We start from the raw sequence: 26,984 nt of genomic DNA on the forward strand, positions 1-26,984 counted from the left end.
CGATGTTGAGTTTTTAAAGGGTGATTGAGCTTGAAAATACACTTGGTGTCACGTGAATGTTAGACTAATGCTCTAGAGCAAAACCCAACCTGATCCAAAGTGGACCTTGACATGCATTATCACTCTTGTGGCTTATCAAACTGGTTCAAATTATTTAGCTCGGTGGAATACCCTCCATGAAAACCAAGGTACAGATTCAAGTTATGCACCCTCAGAGGAGGGCAACTACTGTCAGGCTTACTAGCCTTCTACAAGATTGAATGACATACCTGAAAATGTAGAAGCAAGGGAAGACACCACAGCAGAAGAGATCTTGAGCAGATAAAGCATTGATATGTTAAAACCCATATTGACAGCAACAAACAACAATGGAAGCAGTGGAGCACCATCACATCCTGGCAGAGCCAAATTTGCATGCAATTGAATGAATCACTCCCATTAAAATGCAACTTCAATACAACAGAAAGATTACTAGGGTAACAATAACTCGTGTTCGTATGTTGTAACAAATTCAGAACTGTGGGAGCACCGGGTTTCATATCATAATTAACAAATATATGGTCGTAAAGCAAAACCATTCATGAAGATTATGATGGGTTTTTCATTCCTAACTCAGTCAACTAACAATCAGGACAGGAGAGAGACATTTAATTGATTCCAATAGTGTAACCAATTCATTACACAGTGAGGTCACAATCACATCTTGGTGAGCTTGCTGGACCCTATGCACTCTCCAAGTGAGGTCAGAGGATAAAACTCAGAAAATTCAGTTTTATGGTGCTAAAAACAGAAGGGTCATAACACAATACAGGTTCCATTTAAAAGGGGTTCTGCAGGGATGGTTTTTATATATAAGGATTCTCTCTATTTCACTTGACATGAAGGGTGCTCCAACCCGTGCTTCAACCGGCGTATACATTAAGTGCAAAACACGAAATGACCAAAATGGCTCATGTTGTGCACCAACTGTCACTCTCCATTTCAAGTAGGCACTCTCAACACTCAACTTATCGGATTGACTCATAAGCAGGCACTTGTGGTTGACAACCTGACTTCTACCATTGCAACAGACAATGGCTCCTGATTTTAACAAAAAAGGAGAAAAAATTATTGCAGCCAGCTTGAGATAAAAATCAATAAAAATAAAGCACATAGATTTATTTCACCCAAGAACCAAAATTTGCAATTACTGGTACAAACGAGTAATGTTACATACCACACTCTCATCCCACTTCTCTCGAATTGTGTAATTTCCTACTACTCATCAACCATAAGATCAACTCTTTCATTTTTAGAATAAAAAATTGAAGAGCTAATTAATAATGCCATATCAATCCAATAGGATAAGGAGTAGGACAAGAGCGTAGTATATAGCATTTTCCGTTGCAAATACATGTGGTTAGTATGAGACTTTTCTGTTGTTTTTTTATAGTCTTTGTGTGTTAGGGATTAAATTGAAATCTACCAACAACATGCAATTACATCCACCGATTCCAAAAAGATCAGTAGGGTAGTTGAGATGTTTAATTGAAAAGGAATCTTAAATTTGGGGTCAGCCATAAGAGTCATGCTTCAAATTTTTTTTCCATCATTTAACCCACCCCCAAACAGAATTATTCAAACTAGGAGATAACCTATCAAATGATATTTTAAAAAGTAATTGCCAAGAAATAGAAGCTTACCACTCGACAAAGTACCAATGTTTAGAAACCAAGCCGTGCCATCTTTAAGGTAGTTTGGCAACTGACTGAAAGGGATGCCCCATAATTTTGACAAAAAAGGAAGGAGAAGGCATATAAAGAAGGCCTGCATGAAACATTAATTGCTCCAGTACATTAGCCTTTGGTTCAGATTTGATAATTAAAACATTTTGAAAAAGAGAAGTTAGTTATCCTGTAATGAAAAGAGTCTAGATTTTGTAATTAATAGCAAGATACCTACTTGGACGGCAGATCCATAGGAATTTACAACAAATAGGTCTACTGAACCTCCCTGTGATGGATACAATGGAAGCATATCAATTTTACTAAATATAAAAGAAATAATCAATGAATTGAAACGCATTGGCAAGTTTATACAGCATACTTGATTAACGTGCACAGAATTTAGGTAAGTTTGAAATCTTGAATGAGGATAAAATTGTTTCTTTTCATTGAGACCTAACTCATTTCATACTGCCTTTATCATGTAAGACTATTTTTGGTCTTCCCAAGTATTTTACCTCTTCGATATGTTGTCATCATTTGGCGGTGGGTCTTATTTATTGTTATAGCCCCCTTCTTTCCTGCCCCAATTCAGTTTCAATAGTATAGATTTGGTTTAAAATGCAGTAAGGGCAGAAACATTGAGGTCATTTAGGTTCCTTATGATGGGTAAACACACTAACACATCGTTATTGGAGATGAGATTTTACGACCAATCCAGGAACATATGATGAAAGGATTCCACCATCTTCGATACATTTAAATTCCGGGCAGCATCCAAAAAGATTACTTCCTACAAAGTATAATCATGCTGCATGTTACTTCAGAGCAATACAAGGTAGAAAACTGGGAAAGTTCAATAATCAGTCAGAACATCCAACAACCTTCAGCACGGTATCGGCCCCTTGAAACAAAAATGAAGTTATCATTAAAAGGCTCCAAAATATACCAGCTTCCTTCAATGAATGTCCAGCACTAGATCCACTGCAAAAGTGAATAAAGGCAAGTAATAAAATATATACGACACTCGCAACAACAATTCTTATGAGCCCTTGATTGTTTAGGGCTCTTAAAGATTTAACAGATTTCCATATGCTGTGTGCTTGAAAGTAGTACAAGCTGGTTATATTACTAACAGATAAGTTTAATATTTTGATTGATACTATATAGCACAAATTCCACACCAGCTACTAAAACCAGGAAAAAAAAGCCCAATCTCTACTTATCTTCCCCAGGAGAATAGTTTTTGCTTCTCAAACAAGGAGGAACAACCTTCACTGAAAAATAGACATATGCAGTCAAAGATTCCATGTCTATAGCTACAACTTGCATTCTAATCCTTCCATAATTCTATTTAGAATCATTTCCAACTATTCTTCTTAAGTTTTCATATTAATCACCAATAAAATACTGACTATGATCAGTGTCATACAACTATGAACAAGATACAACAAAGACATTCGATTCAGTTTGCTTCAAAATTTTGGTAAGAGTACAACGATTACTGAGAAAAGATTCTGCTATCTTAGCCAGAAGGTACAGATGAATACCGAACCTGTGTTATTAACACTGCAAAGCAGTTTTAAAATCTCAAGCTCCTCCTACCATAATCTCTCAGCAAACCTTCCCCATATTTTGGTCCATAGTACCTATTCTACGTAGGGCACCTTTAGCTTGAAATCCCAAAGAATGAGGAAAGTCAATAAACTCGAGAGCTTGGCCACTCCGAAGATTTTGTTTCTAATATGAAAAATCTCCCAAGCTTCGTGATCCTTAGAGAAACAGAACCAATTGTTCATTGATGAGCCTCAACAATTGTTAATGAATGCATGTACAACTTGCCTTGCCACAGTTATGATTACACCAACTGCCACAAAAAAGCATCCGAGTAGCTGGTTTACTCTATATCTCCTTCCGAGGAAAATAATTGACAGAAGAATTTGCCACACAAGAAAAGTCTGAAATAATTAAAAGAATATCAATTGGTGAAGTTCAATATTACCTTTTAAAAGGAAACATAGTTAGATGGTCTCATGCCAGCATGAACTAGTGGGCCTATCAATACTAGGTTTTGCGTAGATCAATATAGGATGAAAACAAAATCATTTGTTTTCATAGGTAAAAGTAAAATTTTATTGATATAAAAGGCATTTCCTAAGTACACCGGTGGTATACAACAAACATGCCTAATTACATCTAGGTACTAGTGAGAGATACAAGCAAGTCATGGAGATTGGCCGTATTACAAATAAGGGTTGAGGCCCAAGAAAGTAAAGTATTGTAGAAAAATCGCTTCAACTCATCCAAATAATGCTCCATATCTACAAAGCACCTCTTGTTTCTCTCTAGCCACAAGTACCACATAATGCAGTGAGGGATCATTCCCCCACACAGCAGCTATTTGGGCATTCCCACTAATTCCTGTCCAGCACCTCAGATATCCCTCAACTCTTCCAGGCATGACCCAAGCCACCCCTGTCAGATTAAGGATCTCATTCCATAAACACTTGGCCACCTTGCAATGTAACAATAGATGATCCACTGATTCTCCGTCTCTCTTACACATAAAGCACCAATCTAATATGATGAGACAACGTTTTTTCAGATTATCTGACATGAGAATCTGCCCCAGAGATGCAGTCCGCATAAAGAAAGCAATCTTAGAAGGTACTTTGCATTTCCAAAGAGCCTTCCAAGGAAAACTATGATCATTAGAAACATCTAAGAGAGTCGTATAGATGGAGCGCACCAAGAATTTTTTATTTCCACTCAAATACCAAATCATCCTATCTAGGCCTGCAACCCGTGAGTCCAAAGTCGGTTCTGTGTATGGTCCGATCCGACCCGGTTACCCAGAACGCGCCAACCCGACCCAAACCGTCCGTAGATACGGGTCTGTACAGACGGATCGGATTTTTTTTTTTTTTTTTTAAACTGTTTGCAGGTGAGTTCATTTATGCACCACTCTATCTGTTTGGTCTCTTTTTCATACAAATCAATATCATTTTATTACTAAGGAGTGAGCAAAAAAGCAAGTTTGCAATGGGTTTTCCAAATATTGAGATGTTAAAATCAATATTTGTTATGTCATATCCAGGTTGCTGCATAGTAGTCACAAAAATATTGAGATGTTAAAATCATAAAATCTACAAGTTCTTCCACCTTCCTGTTCTATGTTGAAAATTGGTTTCTTGTCTTTTAAAAGGATAAAGACAAGAAGAAACACAGTAGCTCAAAAAGTTGAATCATTACTTGGTTGGTAGTTGCTTGAATAACTCCAATTGGGAGGGTAAGAATCCAAGCCAAAGCAAAGGCAAATAACATTCCCCACCAAGGGAGCTGAACATCTTTTTTCCACACAAAGGACATTAATAAGGATAGGATTATGGTCCCCGCTAACAAAATGAGGTACCATCAAGAGAAAAACTACAAAATAAACAAAATTCCTTAATCTCAAAAATCAAGATATTAGTAAAAAAAAAAGATGCATCCAGCCACACACACACAAATAAGGCACTTTTCAAATATTCAAATAATACAAGAAACAGAGAAACAAACAAAAGAACTAGTGCATGCATCACGACAACATTGGTCCAATTCAAGTACAACAAAGTTATATAACTAGTTTTAAAACACTTGTCATGCAAAATAGATTAAAAAAATGCAGCGTGGTTGGGATAAGAACTATTGAGGCAAATAATTCCTCTACACTTAACGGCTCAACACTACCAGACAGCAGCACTACAAAGGAAGAATATTTTGGAACGTAACACAGCACTACACCTGCAGCAGAGAATATTTCCGTTGTAACTGATTGTTGATGTGTCTCACTATCATTGGTTCATGTAAAGGAATTCTTTGTATTCTTTCTTCCTCTTACATAAGTCTGAAGTGTATAAATATACCCATTTGTAAAGCCTTGAAGCAGAGTGAAGAATTACAACTTTATTTCCTGAGTCTCTGTAACTCTCTACCTTCATAGTTATTTCATCAAGCACATACTGTGCAAAAGTTCTCATATGGTATCATAGAGCGCCCAGGATCAACGTCCCCTCCATTACAATGGATGATACAGAAAACCCACAGAAAACACCTCCTCTCGTAATTCACCTTCCTCCTCCCATAAATCCCAACCCTCCCCTCATCAATACAACCCCTCCCCCGATTAATCCCATCTCTTCTTCAGCCAACCCGACTATAATTAGTTCCTCCTCTCACTTCATTACAATTAAACTTACCTTGGATAACTACCTCCTCTGGAAGGCCCAGATTGTGCCATTCCTTCGAGGTCATCAGCTTCTTGGCTATGTGGACGGCACCATCCCTATGCCACCTCCCATGGTTAACAATGCTGTAAATCCTTAATACACAAAATGGGTATTACAGGACCAACTAATCGTTTCCACAATTAATGCCTCTTTGTCCGATACGGTTCTTGCACAAGTGCTCTCCTGCGCAACCTCTTCTGCGATTTGGACCACTTTGGAGAATTTATTTTCGGCTCACTCGTCCGCTCACATAATGCAAACCAAACTCCAGCTCGCCACTTTGAAAAAGGGCTCCTCTACTATAACTGAGTATTTTCACAAAGTTACCACTCTTGCTGCTACTCTTAGTGCCGCTGGCCATCCTTTACCAACATCTGAATTCACCATCTACCTATTGGCTGGCTTAGGCTCTGACTATGAGTCTCTTGTGACCTCACTTACTACTCGGCCCGATCCCTTGTCCACCTCTCAAATTTACAGTTATCTTCTGAACCATGAGTCCCGTATTTCACACCAGACCAATGCTCTTCTCTCACCCACCTCCCTGACTGCAAACAATACCACCACACCGCACACCCATACATCCACTTCTTTTCCCCATCGAGGACGCGGCTCCAACTCTCGTGGTCGCCGTGGCCGTAGCTTTCATACTGGTGGAAACTCTTCTCCTCGTCCACCCAATTCTCGCCCTGTGTGTCAATTGTGCAACAAGCCCGGCCACACTGTCCTCACCTGTTATTTTCGTTTTGATCACTCCTACCAAGCCCCACCACCCTCTTCTTTCTCTGCCAACCTCACGACCATGAACCCAGCACTTTCTTCCAGCTCTTGGTTCCCCGATACGGCTGCCACGAATCATTTTACACCTGATCTCTCTACTCTTCAGTTCAATGTTGCAGGTTATTAGGGCACTGATCAGGTCAGCATTGGAGACGGTTCCTCCCTCCCCATCCATCATACTGGTTCTGCTCACCTTTCCTCTCCCTCTCACAATTTTTTTCTCCATAAAATTTTTCATGTTCCTTCTATCACCCGTAATCTTCTTTCTGTACGTCAATTTTGTATTGATAATCCAGTTTATTTTGAATTTCATGCTCATACTTTTTTTGTGAAGGATTTGAAAACTCAGGTGGTACTCTTCCAAGGCCACGTTGAAGATGGTCTCTATACGCTACCTTCTGGTGTTACGGCTCCTTCTCCGTCCAACCCCATCTCTCCTCAACTCTGTCTTACTGAGCGAACCACACCTGCCATCTGGCACTCTCGTCTTGGTCACCCGTCAGTACGCACTACAGACTTTACAATAAAACAGTTTCGGCTCCCTGTTACAGCGTCCACCAATGTCTCTCCACCATGCTTCGCTTGCCCTCAAGCTAAAACTCATGCACTTTCGCATCCACGCTCTCCTTCCCGATCTACTGCACCTTTTAATCTTTTATTTTTGGACGTATGGGGGCCGGCGCCTGTGCCATCCTCCTCTGGATGTAAATTTTATCTCAGTATTGTCGATGATTATTCTAAGTACCTTTGGTGTTTTCCTCTGCAATCTAAGTCCGATGTGATCATCTTCTTCACTGCTTTTCTCGCACATGTTTCAAATTACTTTTCTTCTAAAATTCGAGAAATACAAACCAATGGGGGCGGGGAGTTTCAGCCCTTAAAGAAATTATGCCAAACTCATGGAATAATTCATCGCGTCTCCTGCCCCTACTCCCATGCTCAAAATGGTACAATCAAACGGCGTCATCGCCAAATTGTTGAGACTGGGCTCTCCTTGCTAGCCCACGCCTTAGTTCCTCAACGCTTTTGGGCTGAATCTTTCCTCACGGCAGTCTATTTAATCAATCGACTCCCTACACCCATTCTTCATAACAGATCGCCCTTTCAAGTTCTTTTTAAAAAATTACCTGATTACAAATTTTTAAAAACTTTTGGGTGCCTCTGTTGGCCCAACCTCCGGCCCTTTAACCGCCATAAAATGGATCTACGATCCAAACCTTGTGTTTTTATGGGTTACAGCCCAAATCATAAAGGCTATATCTGTCTCCATATACCCACCGATCGAATCTACATTTCTCGGGACGTACAGTTTCATGAGACCAGCTTTCCCTTTGCCTCTATCTCTTCCGAGCCTCATCCTAATTCTTCCACTCGCAGCCCATCCATGACTCTGCCAATCCCTCCCCCCTCACTTATTCCAACTTCCTCTGGACCAACTCTCCCCCCATCCTTACACACGACTCACGATCAGCCCATTTCTACTTCTCAAACTCTATCCACTTCTTCTACTCCAGCTCAGCCCACTCAAGATCAGCCCACTGCACACACTACCGATCCACCCATTTCCCCAACCCGGCCTTCCATCCCTTCGAATACCTCTGGAACATCACACAACAGTCCTCTCTCCTCTAGGGATTTTTCTTCGCACCCCACTCTCCTTGCGCCGCCAACCCCTGCGTCCTCAACGTCTCCCTCTTCCATCTCACAACCTCACCATTCCATGACCACACGATCTCGGAATAATATCCGCTGCCCTCTCCAACGGACTGACGGCACTATCGCATGGCCACCTCCAAAACCTTCCCTTCATCACACCGACACCTTCTCTTCAAATGTTCCAGAGGAACCCTCCTCCTTCACCGAGGCCTCCAAACACCCTGAGTGGCGTGAGGCGATGGCCCTCGAATTCCAAGCTCTCCTCCTTAACCGAACCTGGGATTTAGTTCCCTTTTCTCCTGCTCTGAACGTTCTTGGTTCAAAGTGGGTCTTGAAAACTAAAAGACGCGCCGACGGTACCCTTGAACGCCGCAAGGCCCGACTTGTGGCCAAGGGCTTTCACCAACACGCCGGCGTCGACTTTTCTGAGACATACAGCCCAGTTGTGAAACTTGTAATGATTCGTCTCATTCTCTCCATTGCCGTTTCCTCTCAGTGGCCGTTACACCAGTTAGACGTTCAGAACGCCTTCCTTCATGGGGACTTGGAAGAGGCTGTTCATATGCAGCAGCCGCCAGGCTTTACAAATCCGGATTGTCCACAGCATCTCTGTAAGTTGCGTAAATCCTTGTATGGTCTCAAACAAGCCCCTAGGGCCTGGTTTTCTAAGCTCAGTAGCAAGCTTCTGTCCTTAGGATTTATTGCATCTAGATCCGATACATCCCTGTTTATTTTCTCAAATAATGTTGACTCAGTCTTTGTTTTGATATACGTAGATGACATAATCATCACAGGCTCGAGTCCCACTCTTATTTCTCAATTCATTTCTACTCTGAAAAATTCCTTTCCAATTAAAGAACTGGGTGATTTACATTATTTCTTAGGAATCGAAATTTCTCGATCCTCCAATGGACTGTGCATGACCCAATCTAAATACATTCATGATCTCTTGAAAAAAACGATCATGCATGAAGCTAAGCCTGTTTCCACTCCCATGTCATCCTCTGTTAAGCTCACGGCAACTGACGGACCATCCTTTGAGGATCCTCAGTTATATCGTAGCACTGTTGGCAGTCTTTAGTATCTCTCATTTACACGTCCTGATATTTCTTTTGCCGTCAACAGAGTATGTCAATATATGCACTGTCCTCGTCTTCCCCATTGGCAGGCCGTCAAACGCATTTTGCGTTATCTTCGTCTCACATCTAATTTTGGTCTGCATTTCTCTCACAAGTCTTCCTTTAATTTATCTACCTTCTCCAATGCTGATTGGGCTGGTTGCCCTGATGATCGCAAATCCACTGGAGGTTACTGTGTGTATTTTGGTTCTAACTTGGTCTCATGGGGTTCCAAAAAGCAACCTACTATTGCTCGTTTCTCGACTGAAGCTGAATACAAAGCTGTTGCTAATACAACCTGTGAGATACTTTGGATTCAATCCCTGCTTAGTGAGTTAAAAATTTTTCTAGCCAACCCACCCACCTTGTGGTGTGATAATCTTGGTGCAACCTATTTAGCAGTTAACCCTGTCCTACACTCTCGCACTAAACATGTGGCTTTAGACTACCACTTTGTTCGCGAACGAGTCGCTGCCAAGACCCTTCGGGTATCCTTTTTTTCCAGCAAGGATCAACTTGCTGACATTTTTACAAAGCCACTTTCCACTGCTCGGTATTCCCTTATGCGATCAAGCCTCAATGTTTCCCCAATGACGCTTGCCTTGAGGGGGGCTATTAAGGCAAATAATTCCTCTACACTTAACGGCTCAACACTACCAGACAGCAGCACTACAAAGGAAGAATATTCTGGAACGTAACACAGCACTACACCTGTAGCAGAGAATATTTCCGTTGTAACTGATTATTGATGTGTCTTACTATCATTGGTTCATGTAAAGGAATTCTTTGTATTCTTTCTTCCTCTTACATAAGTCTGAAGTGTATAAATATACCCATTTGTAAAGCCTTGAAGCAGAGTGAAGAATTACAACTTTATTTCCTGAGTCTCTGTAACTCTACCTTCATAGTTATTTCATCAAGCACATACTGTGCAAAAGTTCTCATAAGAACTAGTCGACTGGTTTAGATCCAAAGAAAACATGAATTTACTCTAAACTTTTAGAAGCAACAGGGAGATAGCTTGTACCTAAATCACTAAATGCAGCCCATGCTCTGTTTCCTATAGTTACATTAAGCCAGCATTTCAACCCAAAAACAGAAGGTCACTAAAAAAGTAATCATCAATGAAGATAGTCACTATCATCACAAACTCATGCAAACTCTCCTTGGTATCATATATTATGTATAATAGTTTAAAATATTGGTCAGCAGAATTATTAATTTGGATACCAAATAATTAGTTATAAATGACTAGGATTCTCTTTCGTTTGAAGAAGTTGGGGATGAAAAACTATAAATTTTTTTTCTTTTTTTAAAACTGAATAGGACTTAGGAGTTCAAAAATATCCTATAAAGATAGGCCATAAATGATCAAAATAGATAAAGTTATGTTATATGATACACTCCTATCCTATTTATCACATTACGCTTAGGTGACATTATTCATCAACTATTACCATTACATGGGATTAAGGACAAACATGATCACTTTCACTTGTTTTCTTACGTTTTCATGATATATTAAATGTTTAAGGCCATATCTTAAGCTTGTTATTTAGTTCATTTCTAAGATATATATGTACTTAATTACCATTAAAAATGCATTATTTTGATTAATCATACTTCTAAATTATTAATAGAAAGATAACCAAGAAAAGAATTAAGCCCCATCTTGATTGAGCAATTAATTGGACTGAATTGGCAATTGTAACAAGTTATTTTAATCAAACTTTTGGATAATGAAAGAACATTCAACAGTCAGTACAGAAACTCTTTGGTCTGATCATGTGTATAATTTGATCCATAAATTAATGAAATTCAACAGTCAGTACAGACTAATATGTTTATGCACAATTGTGTTTAATGAAAAAACACAATAAATCCCTTTGTTTAAAAGGCTAATTAATGGCTTAATCCCAGCCGCTCAGAGCAAAGTTTAAGTTGATTGCTTTTGCAAACTCATGCTGTGAATAATTCCTGCCCAAGACATGCTACGGATTTGAAAGACAAGCACATTCTGGTAGAGATATCTCTAACATCCAACTTATTTTCTAAAACAGATGCTATACTTCTATTCTTCATTATCAAAATACCATTTCGTATTATGCTAAAGTGGCATGCAGGTCATCTTCCAGCAGACCCGACAGACAAAATAGATGGAGGGCATAGAGAGATCCAACAGAGATCGAAATCAGCTAGAGAGAGTAATTAACAGAGAGAGTAACCTGTGATGGATCGGAGTAGGAGAGAGTAGGGCAAATCCAGACCTTGTGGAGAAGTAACAGAGGGGATGAACTACGACCACGAGCTGTGACGACCCACGGCGACCACGAACTGTGACGATGAACGGCGATGAGGAATGGAGAGGTGGCTAGGGTTTGAGGAGGAGAACTGGATTCAAAACATTAGTTAGTCGGTTGTCGGGTTCGACGGATGTATAGATTAACCAACCCGTTATGCAACTTGATCAGATGAACTTGGATTTTGTCAGGTGGGCCACTTGCGGATCTTACGGACGGATCGACCCAAGGCCATTTATTCACAGCCCTAATCCTATCCTCCATCTCATTGCCCATTGACATAGCATATAACAAGTCAAAGAAATCAGCAAGCATATCCAGCTCCCAATCTTGAGCCACTCTCGAGAAACTTACATTCCAATGGACAGCACCATTAGATAGTACCACTAAGAGCATTAGCATTGGACTCATCAAATTCATCTTTAAAATTTGATGAAAAGTACACATTTTTCATAAATTCAAAACCTTCATATCTATAATTCCACATTGGATTAGCCATTAAATTCATCAAAATAATAATATAATATTATTTTCTTAATAATAATATTTTTAATTTTTTTTCTTCATATTTTGTAATTATACTAGCCATATGGACATTAATAGTTTAATTTAGTACTTAAATAATTTATTTCCAACTAATTTAGAATAAAATAAAATAAAACCATTGCATATTAAAATTAGAATAAAATATTAGTTTGAATGTGGAATAGTAGACCTTCAAATTTGAAGGAAGAGCAACAATTACTGTAGCTCAAAGTTTCCCAAATACCTATTTGATGAATCCAATGTAGGTTCATTTTAAGTAAATTTATCAAAATTTGAAGATGCATTAGCTTTTGATGAAGCCAATGCTAGTGCTCTAAGTCAGCCACAGCAGCCTCTTTGTCACAAGAAATTTGGTAGAGCATGAGAAACACCTGCTTTAGAGCCCTTTTGCCACACCAAACATCATGACAGAAATAAACTCTATCACCTCTTCCAATTGCAAATCTGAAAAACTTGGAGAATCTTCCCCATCCAGCTCTAATGTTTTTACACAATCTCACACCATGTGTCCCTCTAACTTCCTTAGAATGCCAACCCCCCTACATACTCCCATACTTAGAATCTATAACTTCTCTCCATATACCCTCCCCTTCCCTATGATATCTCCACAGCCATTTCTCCAAAAGTGCTTTATTGAAGACGCTCACATTACGCACCCCCAACCCACTGCACAGAATTGGAGAGCAAACTTTATCTCAACCAACAAGATGGAACTTAGTTTCCTCCCCAATGCCTCCCCAAAGGAAGTTGCAAAAATTTTTCTCAATATGAGAGGCCACAGTTGTAGGTAACAGAAAAGGCGATAAAAAATAGGTAGGGAGGTTAGATCGAGTGCTCTTGATAAGAGTTAATCAACCACCCTTGGACAAGTATATCCGTTTCCACCCAGCCAATCTTCTTTTAATTTTTTCTAACACACCATCCCAAATAGATTTTGTCTTGAAAGCAGCCCCCAACGGAAGACTGAGGTATTTGAAAGGCAACGAAGCAACTTTACAGCCCAAGATATTCGCCAAGCCCTGAATATTGTTCACACCACCCACGAAAACCATTTCAGACTTTGAGAGATTTAACTTCAGGCTTGAAACCATTTCAAAGCAAAGTAATACAGCCCTCAAGTACTGCATATGATTGTTGTTCGGCTCACAAAATAGTAGTGTGTCATCAGCAAAGAGAATGTGAGATATAGTAAAGCCTCCCACTGAAAATCCAGCAAGAAAGCCTCCATTCACCGCCGCTCTCAACATAAACTCAATGCTTCCATAACAATGACAAATAGTAAAGGGGAGAGGGGATCCCCTTGTCTTAATCCCCTAGAGCTGTTAAAGAATCCTTCCGGTGCGCCATTCACCAAAACTGAATAATGAATCGTAGTTATACAATGCCTAATCCATGAAATCCATCGATCCCCAAAGCCACACCTCCTAAGTAAATAGCACAAAAAATCCCAATTAACATGGCCATAAGCCTTTTCCATGGCTAGCTTGCACAAAAGCCCAGGTATGCCCTCCTTGCTTCTACAATCTAGGCATTCATTGGCTATCAATACCGAATCGAAGATTTGTCTCCCTTTCACAAATGCATTTTGGAATTTTGAAATAATATTACTCATAACTGTATTCATGTGATTGGCAAGCACCTTTGAGATACTCTTATATACCCCATTTATGAGACTAATAGGCCGAAAGTCTTTCACCTCCACAGTCCCAACTTTCTTAGGAGTAAGAGTAATAAAAGAAGCATTAATGCTTTTTTCAAATTTACCAAAAGTGTATAGCTCCTGACAAACCTGCATAAAATCGCCCCCCCACTACATCCCAACAATCATGATACAAGGCCATCAAAAACCCATCCGAAGCCGGAGCTTTATCCTTGGCCATCCCACAAAATCAGTATCCTACATTCTATACATTTTCAGCCAATCCACTCCAGATAGACTATCAACTATCAATTACACTAGCAGAACTTTTCTTGTGGATCACCATTCAATATAATATTTTCAGGTATTCCCTCAAAACCCAGAACAATCTGACTGATTATGCCAGAGAAGTTTTTGCCACCAGGATTCAGTGGATCACAGGTTGCTGAACTGCTCAATGATTAATTATACAATCTGGTGGCATATAAAAAGGTATTAAAAAATATATAAATCTATATTTTGTACCATTTTAGTGCAAGTACTCACTTAATCAATATTCGGATAATTCCGATAATAAAATATGTGCTTCCATTTTTGTTCACACTTCCATATTTTCCCTGATAGATATGTAAATTATCCATTTCATTTTGGGTCATGCAGAACTAACTGATTGGATCCCCCCTTTAAACCTCAAACTCCTAGCTTTAGCTCTTCAAAATCAAACAATGTGTTTTGCACGACAATATTAATCGAGCACTAGTAAAATAAACAAATTAAAAAAGGTAATTTTTCACCTGTTTATTCAATTAAAAACCAAAGAAAAAATTGTTATCAGAAATGACTTTTACCTGAGACAAAATTGGAATTGATGCTCCAGAAAGAATTGCTGATCCAAGAAAGGAAAAGTAATAAAATATATGAGATTAATGACTATAAAGAAGAAATAGCTGGATATCAGAGGTACATTTTAAAGGCATCAGAAAACATATGAATGCTGTAACGCACATAGACTGACCCCAAATCCAGCAACAGGTAATCTTTGCAGTATGCACTCAAACAAAAAGAATTAATTTAAATAACTATGGTTTCTATGTCTCCATCATATTTGCCTTTCATTGTTAATAGAGATGGAAAACCCATGGAGCAAATAAAAAAATGAACAAATAAATTCATAACAAAACGAGCCTTGCCTCCAGCTGCCATTCCAGTAGCAGCACCAAGGGCCTCCAAAAAACCAACGGCAAGAAATGGAGCTTTTCGCATGGAAAGCATTTCATCTGTAACAATGCCAGCATGGTATCGGAGATACAATATAGAGAAGTAGACAACTACATATCTAAATGACACAATTTAGAGTAAAACACAGGTTAGCCCATTGTGGAGAAGTTAAGCCTTTTATCCTTCCTCATAATAATTCCATAAAAAACTCAACCTTAACTTATTAACACAAACCAGTTATAGCATACGAGGAGTGAAGATCAAGCATAAGAATTGGAGTAAAAAAGAACTCAACCTTTCACCTGTCATAACTGTATCCAATCTCTACTCTTAGCTTAGTTTAAAAACAAACTAAAGTAATGTAGTTCAAGTTTACTTCTTTACATTGAAAGTTACTGAGTGAGGAACAGTTTGTTAATGAAAAGTCGAAAAAAAAAACTGTGTCAACTGCAGCATATCAAATTGCTGTATGCTTTTTACCAAGACAACCTCTGACTTAATTTGATAAAGAAAAGGTATGTAACTAGTTTAACACAAGGGAGGTCATAGTATAATTATTTGGAAAAATAATGGAGAAGGGGACAAAATTCCTTCAGGGGGACAAAGTTGTGAATTGGAGAATTTCAGGGGCTATTCTGCAATTCGGCCAAAGCTAGATATGATTATATTTTGCCGGACCACACAACCGAAAGCCAGAAACGATAGAAGAAGTCTGAGACAGCAAAGGAGGAAAGGTACAAAAAGGTTCTTTTTTTGGAACGAGCCCAATTCGCTAGAAAGTTTTTCAGGTGGCCCACCACAAAACTATCAAAATCATACCAAGCCCGAAAAGAAGTAGACGCTACAAGCCTACAAGTCATTAATATTACAGATCGAACCCTCTGTATGGATGGGCAATCAGCGGGATCTCGTTCAAGCATCCCGTTCCTCTTCTTTTTTTTTTTTTTTTTTACATAGTGATTACAAAAATATTATTTAATAATATTGTAAATTTTATTCATTTTTTTAAAATATTTAAAAGTCTTAAAAAAATAATATGAAAAAAAAACACTTTTAAATAATTTTTTCAAATCATTTTTTAACACTTTTAAAATATTTTTAAAAAATAAAAAATTACAATATTATTAAACAATATTTTCTTAGTTACTAAATTAAAAAAAAAATAAAAAAATAACTAAAAAAATAAAAAAATGAAAAATTAGAATGGGATAAATGAACGGGATCCCCCAGCGGATCCCTATCATTTTCCATACTTTTTTGTTCAAGTTGAGCCCACGTATTAGATCTATGGTTCCCATTACAGTACGGTCCTCACACTGAATAAAAACTTTCATTCGATACGGCATCATGATCCCCAAATCAGTTTTTTTTTTTTTTTAAGAAATGATACACACACACACACATATATATATATATATATATATATATATGTATTATATTTAAAAACAAATGATATAAGTAGTTTTAAGATCACTACAACAAAAAGCATTTTTTGGGACGAAAATTTTCGTCCCAAAATATATAGATTTTGTTCCAAAAGATTTTTTAGGACGAAAAAATTTCGTCTCAAGGTCGTCCCAACATCACTGTCCCAGAAGATATATTGGGACGAAAATCACAATTTCGTCCCAAAATATATCTTTTGGAACGATTTTGAAATTGACCGTTCGATACCGTTCGAACGATGACCTTTTTTGTCATGGTTAAAATTCGTTCCAGAATAGCGTTCGAATGCTTCTCAGTTACCATTCGAACGTTAATGTATCTTTCGAACGGTTATTAAGATACGTTCAAACGATCAATAGAATTACGTTCGAACGTTAAAGGAACAAATCGAACGGTAGAAGAGATCGAACGGTGCTGATCAACGTTCAAACGCTATGGTAATGACCTGCGTTTGAACGTTTTTTTGAGCATCTGGTATCGTTCGAACGGTTTGGTCATTAATGTTTGAACGGTACATTATCGTTTGAATGGCCTACCCATTAATGTTCAAACGTGACACGGTCGTTCGAACGGATATTATTTTTATTAAAATCAATAATTAAAAAAAAATTAAATAGACATCCATAATATTTGAAAAACATAAATTAGGAACTGTTTAATTACTCACAAAAGTTTTATAATAAGTGCGAAGAAATAAATAACCATGATACTAGCATTATTCATACATAATTAGATAATGTCATAAGCTAGACGTAAAAAACCATCAGTTGGTTGGAGACCTGTACTGTTGCATTTGGAGTTGCATATCTCTCCTGAACTCTGCTTGTTCTTCTTCATGTTGTTTGAGGCGCATTTCCATGTCTCCTTGTCTCGCCAATTGAGCATCTAACTCTTGTTGTTTTGCAACCAATTCTTCAATATAACATGTATCAAACAAACAATACAAGATATGTTAATTAAGTATTTATATTATTAAATAATTAGATAGTTTTTTTATATCTTTCAAAATATTTTATTAATTATAACTATTTGTATTTTAATTAACATTTTAGTTAATAATTATAACTATTTGTATTGTAATTAACATTCTAGTTAATAATTATAACTATTTGTATTGTAATTAACATTCATTTTATTAATTATAATTCGGAATTTATATTTTAATTCAAATTCATTTGATTACTTTTAATTTTTAAGTATTTAAGTATTATTAAATCTAGATTATTTGTATTTTATTTAAAATTCATTTTATTAATTCAAAGATTAAGTATTTTTGTGTTATTAAAACAAAATTATTTGTATTAACCTATAGTTGAATAATTCAACTATTAAATATTTAAGTATTATTAAATCTTAGATGATTTGTAATTGAATTCATTCTCATTTGATTACTTTAATCTTTTAAGTATTTAAGTATCATTAAATGTAGATTATAAATAATTAATTTTTAATTCAATTCCTGCATTTAAAGTATTAATTATTTTAACACTGACCAACATAACGTTCAAATGGTGCTAGTCACCATTCGATCTAAGGACATACGTTCGAACGGCACACGAATACCGTTCGAACGGATTAATTCCAGATTACAGTCGTCTTCAACCTCCGAAAACCTCAACATTTACAATCCAAATTACATCAAAAGATAGCAAACTATATGACGAACTCATTATAGCAAACGAAAACACTTATATAAAATCTAAAATGAGAATATATTTAAGGAGAATACCTGATTTGGAGAGATAAACTGGAAAATCCACCCGTACCCAATGCCCAAAACTTAAATACTCTTCACCAAACGGTAAAAACAACCTCTTAATCCGAAAATATAAGAGATTGATAGAAATTAGTAATATTTGAGGGCTGGATTGAAGAATAATGACGTTGGTTGGAAGAAAATGAGCGTGGGAGAGATTGGAAGTCGACTGGAACGAGTGCGAAATTGTGAGGTTCTGTCGTGTAAATGTAGAACATTGACGTTCGAACGGTTATTTAATGAACGTTCGAACGTCAAATAGATTAGTGGGAAAATTTTCCCCCTCTAATTAAACGTTCGAACGTGAAAATTACCATTCGAACGTTTTCTTATACGTGTGAACGGTTATTTTAAACCGTTCAAACGTCAAATTAAAATGTTGCTTATTGTATTTTTTTACACTATACCTTTAAATATAATAACTTGTAAATATACTATAGTTTAGAGACAGAGTAATATAACTATATAATATATAATCAAACATATATTATATAGTTTAGTAACATATATAGTATAAAATATCATATTACATCTAGTATTATAGTCAAGTATATATATTAACCTATTATATATAACATATATATGGTATCATAGCATAGGGTTATATGTATCACATGCATATATATAGTGTTTATTATATTATATTATTATTATAATATTATTTAATAATAGGATATCTACTATTATATATAGTGTCATCTATACTACTAGCAATTAGAGTGTATTATAATGATACAAAAACTAAAATTGAGTATATATAGTGTCATTTATAGTGCTAGAATAGAGAGTGTCATCTAATTAACCTATAACTGCAATATAATATGAAAAATATACTAAACAAGTCATGTAATACATATACTATTATATATATATATATATATATAAATTAGTTAATATCACATATAATATATATGTTATATAAATACATGAACATAGTTTCATGTATATAGTAGTCTATATTATATTAATTATACTATATAATATAACTTATACTATATACTATATAATATTCAATAGTATAATATATTTTAATTAAATATAATATAATATATACTATATATATAAAAAATTATAAATATAATATATAGTATTTAATAATATATAAGCGCATTAAATATATTGCATTTAATATATTTAACAGTTAAAATATATTATAATTGAATTAATTATTATATTTAATATAATTAATACCGAATATTGCATTTAAATAACATTTATTATCATGAAATTTGGAATAATTAGGGAAGGGTATTAATTTTCAGTTAATACGTTCGAACGCTTCAAATAACGTTTGAACGGTGAATATGCATCATTCGAACGTTTATAATTTACCGTTCGAACGGTTTGTCAATTTCCCTCCAAAATAATTTTTCCTATCGCGCTAATATTACGTTTAAACGGTAACAATTAAACGTTCGAATGGTTAATCATTAACGGTCGAACGGTTAACTTATTTGGGACAAAAAATTTCGTCCCTAAGAATAGCGTTCGAACGCGTTCGAACGGTCTGGCATTCCGTCGTTATTTTGGAACGAAATTCAAATTTCATTCCAAAATCTCACTTTTTGGGACGATTTCCAATTCGTCCCAAAGCAATTTCGTCCCAAAAAATGATTTTTGTTGTAGTGGATGTATGCAGCAATTTTTTTAAAAAAGAAAAAAAAGTAAATCTAAGATTAACATGAAAAAATATTTTTTTTTAATAATAAATCGTTTTTTTTTTAAAGAATAAGAAGAGCTTGAATCTAAGATTGATATCATTACATTTCTTTTAAACTAAACTTATTTTGATTTTGAGTAGGAAAAGAAGTGTACCCTTGGTAGAAAACGCTACTAATTTAATTATTTTATTAATTATCAATTGTGTTACATTTTTTTTTATAATTTTCACCCAATTTCTGAATCGATGTCAAACAAATAACAGGTTATAGATATCCAACTTTTAGAACATAGTTAAGCAATATAAAGTTATCTCAAAATTCCCTGAAAAAAGTATACATATATACAATACATAATAATATCTCATTGATTCTTTCCAATTTTCGTTTAGAATGAATAGTCGAATTTAGAGATGGAAAAATATAGTTGCAAGTATAATTGTGTACTAACTGTGTACTAATGTGATGTGATTGGTCAAAAAATAGATTTTATTAAAAATAATATTAATTTAAATTTTAAGTATGAATAAATCAGTATTAGTACACAAATTAGTATACAACTGTACTTGTACGTAGCAAAACTCTTTAGAGATAGACAGAGACATCATTATTTTGTGAGCCAACTCTACCCGCACTATGACTATTGAATCTTCTCCCGCCATCAGCTATTGAATCCTCCGATGGTCATGATTTCTTAGAACCAAAGAAAACTAATGACTATTCAAAGAAATTGAACCCTACTTCAGCTCGATTTGAGAATGAGTTCATGATCACACAATCCATCAAGTTTCCTTAATACCAAATATAAAACTTAATTAGATTAATGCTAATATAAAAAATTAATAGTGTGATTAGAGAGAGAGAGAGAGAGAGGAAAATGTGGTCAGTACCCGAAAGTAGCGAGCTGAGCCAAAAAGAAGGGGTAATGCTTCAGAGGAACCAGGGCCAGCTTATACAACACCCGATTCCCTACTCCCAGCACCACCGTGGTGTTGAAGTCAACCCAAGTGTGCTCACCCACCCACTGTCTGCAGCCACCACCCACCATCTGCAGCCACCATTTCACCCACCCACTCACTATGATGCAAAGTCATAGAAGGCTGCACCTAATGCATAGATGGTAGGCTGCTCTCTCCTATAAATAGGAGAGAGCTCAATTGCAGAAAAATTCATCCTCACTGAGGTGAGAGATCGAGGTAGAGGCTTGGGGCGAAATTTGGATTCTGGGGAAACCCAGAACAGAGGCCATTTGAGAGAGATAGAGAGTTATTGATGAGTGTTTGTAAAATTATACAAACATATTGAAAAATTGAATTTCCGCTTCAGTGGACGTAGGCAAGTTGCCGAACCACTTAAATATTGTCTCTATCTATTGTGGGTGTGATTTCTGGGCGGCTTGGAGGCGCAACAAATGGTATCAGAGCTTCGGTTCGTGCTACCCAGAAAATTACAGTTGATCAAAATCAACTTTTGATTACACCACAATGTTCCTCTCATCAAGATGGATCTGTAGCCGCAAACGGCGTTGAAAACGAATGCCGGAGGAGCCCGTACGCGCTCCTAGAAGTTGGAGAGTGCACAGACGCGCCTAATTCGCGTCAGAGGAAGAAGACGAGTGGGAAACACGCGCTCAAGCGCCCCCACTCGCGCCTGGAGGAAGAAGACGCGTGGAACACACTCTCCCACACACCCCCACGCTCAGGCACGCGCTCCCACGCGCCACTGTAGCAGAAGACTGATCTGAACCGTCGAAAAGTCGCAAATCGATTTTGGGCTAGAACTAAGCCATTCGGAGTCCGATTTGAACGATCAAATAGTACTTTTCAACTATTTGGATCATTCCGGACTCATCCGTATGGTGGAAATGTCAAGATTCGCCATCGGTACTGTCGATCTGAACTGTCAATGTGTTGCAGATCATTTTGGGCTAGATCTACGCCAGTTGGAGTCTGATTGCGATGATCAAATGGTGATTACAAACTATTTGGATCATTCCGAACTCATCTGTACGGTGGGAATGTGGAGATTTGCCATCGGTACTGTCGATCTGAACTGTCGAGGTGTTGCAGATCATTTTGGGTTAGATCTGCCGGTTGGAGTTCAATTGTGATGATCAAATAGCACTGACAAACTATTTGCATCATTCTGTACTCATCTGTACGGTGGGAATGTTGAGATTCACCATTGGTACAGTCGATCTGAACTGTCGAGGTGTTGCAGATCATTTTGGGCTAAATCTACGCCGGTTGGAGTTCAATTGTGATGATCAAATAGCACTGACAAACTATTTGGATCATTCCGAACTCACCTGTACGGTGGGAATGTTGAGATTCACCATCGGTACAGTCGATCTGAACTGTCGAGGTGTTGCAGATCATTTTGGGCTAGATCTACGCCCGTTGGAGTTCAATTGTGATGATCAAATAGCACTGACAAACTATTTGGATCATTCCGAACTCATCTGTACGGTGGGAATGTGGAGATTTGCCATCGGTACTGTCGATCTGAACTGTCGAGGTGTTGCAGATCATTTTGGGCTAGATCTGCCGGTTGGAGTTCAATTGTGATGATCAAATAGCACTGACAAACTATTTGGATCATTCCGAACTCATCTGTACGGTGGGAATGTTGAGATTCGCCATCGGTACAGTCGATCTGAATTGTCGAGGTGTTGCAGATCATTTTGGGCTAGATCTACGCCGGTTGGAGTTCAATTGTGATGATCAAATAGCACTGACAAACTATTTGGATCATTCCGAACTCATCTGTAAGGTGGGAATGTGGAGATTCGCCATCGGTACTATCAATCTGAACTGTCGAGGTGTTGCAGATCATTTTGGGCTAGATCTGCCGGTTGGAGTTCAATTGTGATGATCAAATAGCGCTGACAAACTATTTAGATCATTCCGGACTCATCCATACAGTGGGAATGTTGTGATTCGCCATTAGTATATTCGATCTGAACCGTTTACGTGTTGCAGATCATTTTGGGCTAGATCTATGCTAGTTGGAGTTCCATTGTAATGATCAAATAGTGCTGACAAACTATTTAGATCATTCCGGACTCATCGGTACGGTGGGAATGTTGAGATTCGCCATCGGTACTTTCGATCTGAACCGTTCATAGTTGCAGATCAGTTGTGAGTTTGATCGTAACCAGTTGGAGTCATGACGGACTCATTTGCTGTGGGCTTGATCGTAGCCAGTTGGAGTCGAGATAGACTCAGTCCATTTGGGCTTGATTTAAGCCAGTTGGGATCGTGAAATTTAATGGGGCAAATTTCAGATCATTGGACGATGCTGATTAACTTGTTATATCAGTAGGTTTTGGTAGTCATACAACTCATGGAGCATAATGTTATTAAGAGGAGAACCACAACGGATCTCACTGTGGCTTTCTTTGAAAAGCCAATTGCAAATAACAAAGTGTAGATGAAGTTTTGGTGTGGTAGTATGGATACGTACAGTCTAAGGAGGTTCTGTCTAGGAGATTGAAAATTTTAAGTGTGTCCATTGTGACCCTCCAATCTTTCCTGGGAACTGACTTAGTGAGGTACTATTCATTTATACGGTAAATTCATTAAAGCAATGTCAGGAACTAAGGCTTCAAATCTTGTCAGATTTGAGGTGGAGAAACGGTTCAATTTCAGATAAGGCAGAAGGTACTATTGTTGCCCAATAGCATTTGGCGTTGTGATCAAAAGGTTGGGAGGTCATGAGAATGGCTATGAGTAATTCTACAAAGAAGTCGAAGTTGAAATTTCTCAATGTAAGAGATCTTATCCTAGATGAGGAGGTGCGCAGAAGAAATTCTGGCAAGATCTCGAGTTTGTGGCAAGACAGACCACAAGAGACTGCTAAAATCAGGAGAAAACTGAGAATGATGCTGTGAATATGGTGACTGAAGAAATACATGGCGTTGCATTTCTTGCAGTGCACAATGCTGTTAAAGACAGCTTGAAGACAGCAGTCATTCAGTAGTGTTTTCTCAAAAAGGCATGGAAGGTCACGAATGATTCATTGGTCTTGGCTCGTGGTAATGGTCGTGTGAATTAGATGAGAAAGTAAAAGGAACCCAGTTTTACTTTTCTAAAGAAATCTCCCTAGAACACGACATGAAGTACAGGTGTGAAAGATGGGAACAAAACGTCAGATGTTCTAGGGATATCTACACCTAAAGTTGATGATCACATGACTGCCAAGATGATCAGACCTCCATGGTGGTTACTACCTTGAAATATATCCTGCTGAATGAAGGTAGTGAACTACAGTATGAAGAAAAATTTTGCAAGAATGGAGATTATGCAAGTCGGAGACTGCACACAAGATGGGCACATGCGACTGAAGATAGCAGCAGGATGAAGGGTCAGTCACCCAGATCAGAGATGGAGACCTCAGCAACAGGTTATCTGATATGTGTCAAGGTCCGTGCGAGACCATTGATTCCCAGTGCAGTGGGAGATGTGTTGCCCTATATAGATGTATTGATTAAGGGCATTGTACGTGATAAACTAAAGTTATGCATCACTTTAGTTAGTCTTCTAACTTGAAGACATGAGCTGTAAAATTGTAAAAATGATAAGGGATCATGCTGGAAATAGAGGCTGGCATGTTGAGAACCAGTCTCCAAGTTGGAGATTGGTGTGATTGTAGGATTATGGAGCCTGGTTTGAAAGCTGTAAAAGCACCAGGCAGATTGTTTGCTCGGATGTGGCTAGAGCGAAGCTCATTTTGCTCAAGGTGTACATGAGTACGGACTCATGGACTCGAGCAAAAGAAAGAATCCTAGAGAGTTGAGATTGTGCAGTTAGGCACTTGTAAATCTCCTCTGAAGAAAATCCCTTGCAAGCTCCGTGGGTGTAGACGATGCTAATGCATTTGAAGATGCATTTGGAGAAGCATCTGGACATCCATTTGAAGACGTACCTGCAGATGCATTTGATAGCGGATCTCTCATGGCTGACAAGTATTCCAATGAAGGAGTGCAATCATTTGAAGAATGAATCAGTTTGCAAGCAGCCTGGTATGGCACACTTGGGTGGAGGGGGTGATTGTTGAAGTCAACCCAAGTGTGCTCACCCACCCACTGTCTGCAGCCACCACCCACCATCTGCAGCCACCATTTCACCCACCCACTCACTATGATGCAAAGTCATAGAAGGCTGCACCTAATGCATAGATGGTAGGCTGCTCTCTCCTATAAATAGGAGAGAACTCAGTTGCAGAGGGGGTGATTGTTGAAGTCAACCCAAGTGTGCTCACACACCCACTGTCTGCAGCCACCACCCACCATCTGCAGCCACCATTTCACCCACCCACTCACTATGATGCAAAGTCATAGAAGGCTGCACCTAATGCATAGATGGTAGGCTGCTCTCTCCTATAAATAGGAGAGAACTCAGTTGCAGAAAAATTCATCCTCACTGAGGTGAGAGATCGAGGCAGAGGCTTGGGGCGAAATTTGGATTCTGGGGAAACCCAGAACGGAGGCCATTTGAGAGAGATAGAGAGTTATTGATGAGTGTTTGTAAAATTATACAAACATATTGAAAAATTGAATTTCCACTTCAGTGGACGTAGGCAAGTTGCCGAACCACTTAAATACTGTCTTTATCTATTGTGGGTGTGATTTCTGGGCGGCTCGGAGGCGCAACACGTGGCTGCCGCTGCTACCGCCACCTTCACCGTTCGATCCCTACTCGCACTATCTCCATCCTCCTCAACCCTCTGATCCTCACTCCCGCACTTCTCCGCCAAATGTCCCACTGCGCACGAGCACGGGCTCACCTCCTTCTCCTCCCCATCCCACGTCCCTCCGGTCCCCACCTCTCCCACCACCAACAGCCGCGATCTCAGCACCATCCCCGACCGCTGTTGATCACGTAGTTGAGAGGCAGCCGCGAAATATCTGCCGACCGTGATGACTGCTGCAACCATATCGACCGGTCCAAATCGCGCGCACCGGCGATTATCCGGCGACAATATAAAGCCATAATTTGTAATTTTCAACAATTTATGGAACAGGTTTAGAAACTTTTCTCTACGCAAAGAGGGGGAGGGGAGCGAAGGGAGAGAGCCAAAAAATATGCAACGATGTCTCCATAATTTGAGTCTCTTATGGTTATGGTGTCACGTTTGGAGATCAGATGCGCCCAGTTCTAGCGGGAGTGCCGATTCGACGGAAGTTGGGCACTTGCTTGAAAACCAATCAGGTGGCGCAGATTGATGCACACGTGCCGGGATGATGGAGCTCATTTGGTTAAAGAATTTATAAGAAGTTAGGTAGAAGTCAACATAAATTTTGCATAAAACTTTTTATAAAAAAAATTTAATTTTTATATATTTTATGGTGAAATCTACATTTTTTCTAATGGTCTTTATAAAATTTTCATATTTGAAATTTATATATATGAAATTACCAAAATATTCTAAAACATTCAAATATCTATAAATTCTGTACGTCGATCAATTTATTAATTAATATTCATGCAAGGGTGCTACTGGGAACCACTGTAGTGCACAAATCGCACGAATAGCGATGAGATGGATAAGTATAGAAAAATAAAATAAAAAAGTAAAGCAAAACAAGAAAAAATAAAAACGGAATCTTCTTTATGAATTGTTGCATTTCCTCTTTAAAAAATTTAGTTACAAACACAATTATGTACTAATATATATTAATTTAATGTGATTGATCAAAAAATAGATCTTATTGAAAATAATATTAATTTATATTTTAAATATGAAAGAATTAGTATTGATATACAGATTAGTACGTAACTTTATTTGTACATAGCAAAACTCTTTCTCCCTCCTTTTGTACACCTCTTTCATCCTCCCATCCAAGTCCATGAAAACAAATTAAAAAAAAAAAAAAACTTTCTGTCTTGCACTAA

General features: G+C 37.8%; 1 protein-coding gene across 1 annotated transcript; it reads right to left on the bottom strand.

The window, feature by feature from the left end:
• Window positions 1–263: 263 nt before the first annotated feature.
• LOC122291120 (protein CLT1, chloroplastic-like) lies at window positions 264–26,025 on the bottom strand. Its single transcript, XM_043098766.1, has 9 exons — window positions 25,762–26,025; window positions 20,979–21,136; window positions 15,201–15,346; window positions 14,859–14,896; window positions 3,546–3,661; window positions 2,588–2,687; window positions 1,942–2,496; window positions 1,683–1,806; window positions 264–395 (listed from the first exon to the last, which is right to left on the bottom strand). The coding sequence occupies exons 1-7, from the start codon at window positions 26,023–26,025 to the stop codon at window positions 2,410–2,412; spliced, it is 909 nt and encodes a 302-aa protein (XP_042954700.1). The 3' UTR covers window positions 264–395; window positions 1,683–1,806; window positions 1,942–2,409.
• Between the last annotated feature and the right edge of the window lie 959 nt (window positions 26,026–26,984).

This window comes from Carya illinoinensis, chromosome 13 (genome assembly GCF_018687715.1).
Source record: "Carya illinoinensis cultivar Pawnee chromosome 13, C.illinoinensisPawnee_v1, whole genome shotgun sequence".
NCBI lineage: Eukaryota > Viridiplantae > Streptophyta > Magnoliopsida > Fagales > Juglandaceae > Carya > Carya illinoinensis.

Coding starts and splice junctions, on each gene's coding strand:
- LOC122291120 (XM_043098766.1), bottom strand. CDS start 26,025: ATGGTTGCAGCAGTCATCACGGTCGGCAGATATTTCGCGGCTGCCTCT. Junction 3,662..14,858: donor CAATTCCAATTTTGTCTCAG/GTAAAAGTCATT, acceptor TAATTATTTCAG/ACTTTTCTTGTGTGGCAAAT. Junction 2,497..2,587: donor GGGCCGATACCGTGCTGAAG/GTTGTTGGATGT, acceptor TATACTTTGTAG/GAAGTAATCTTTTTGGATGC.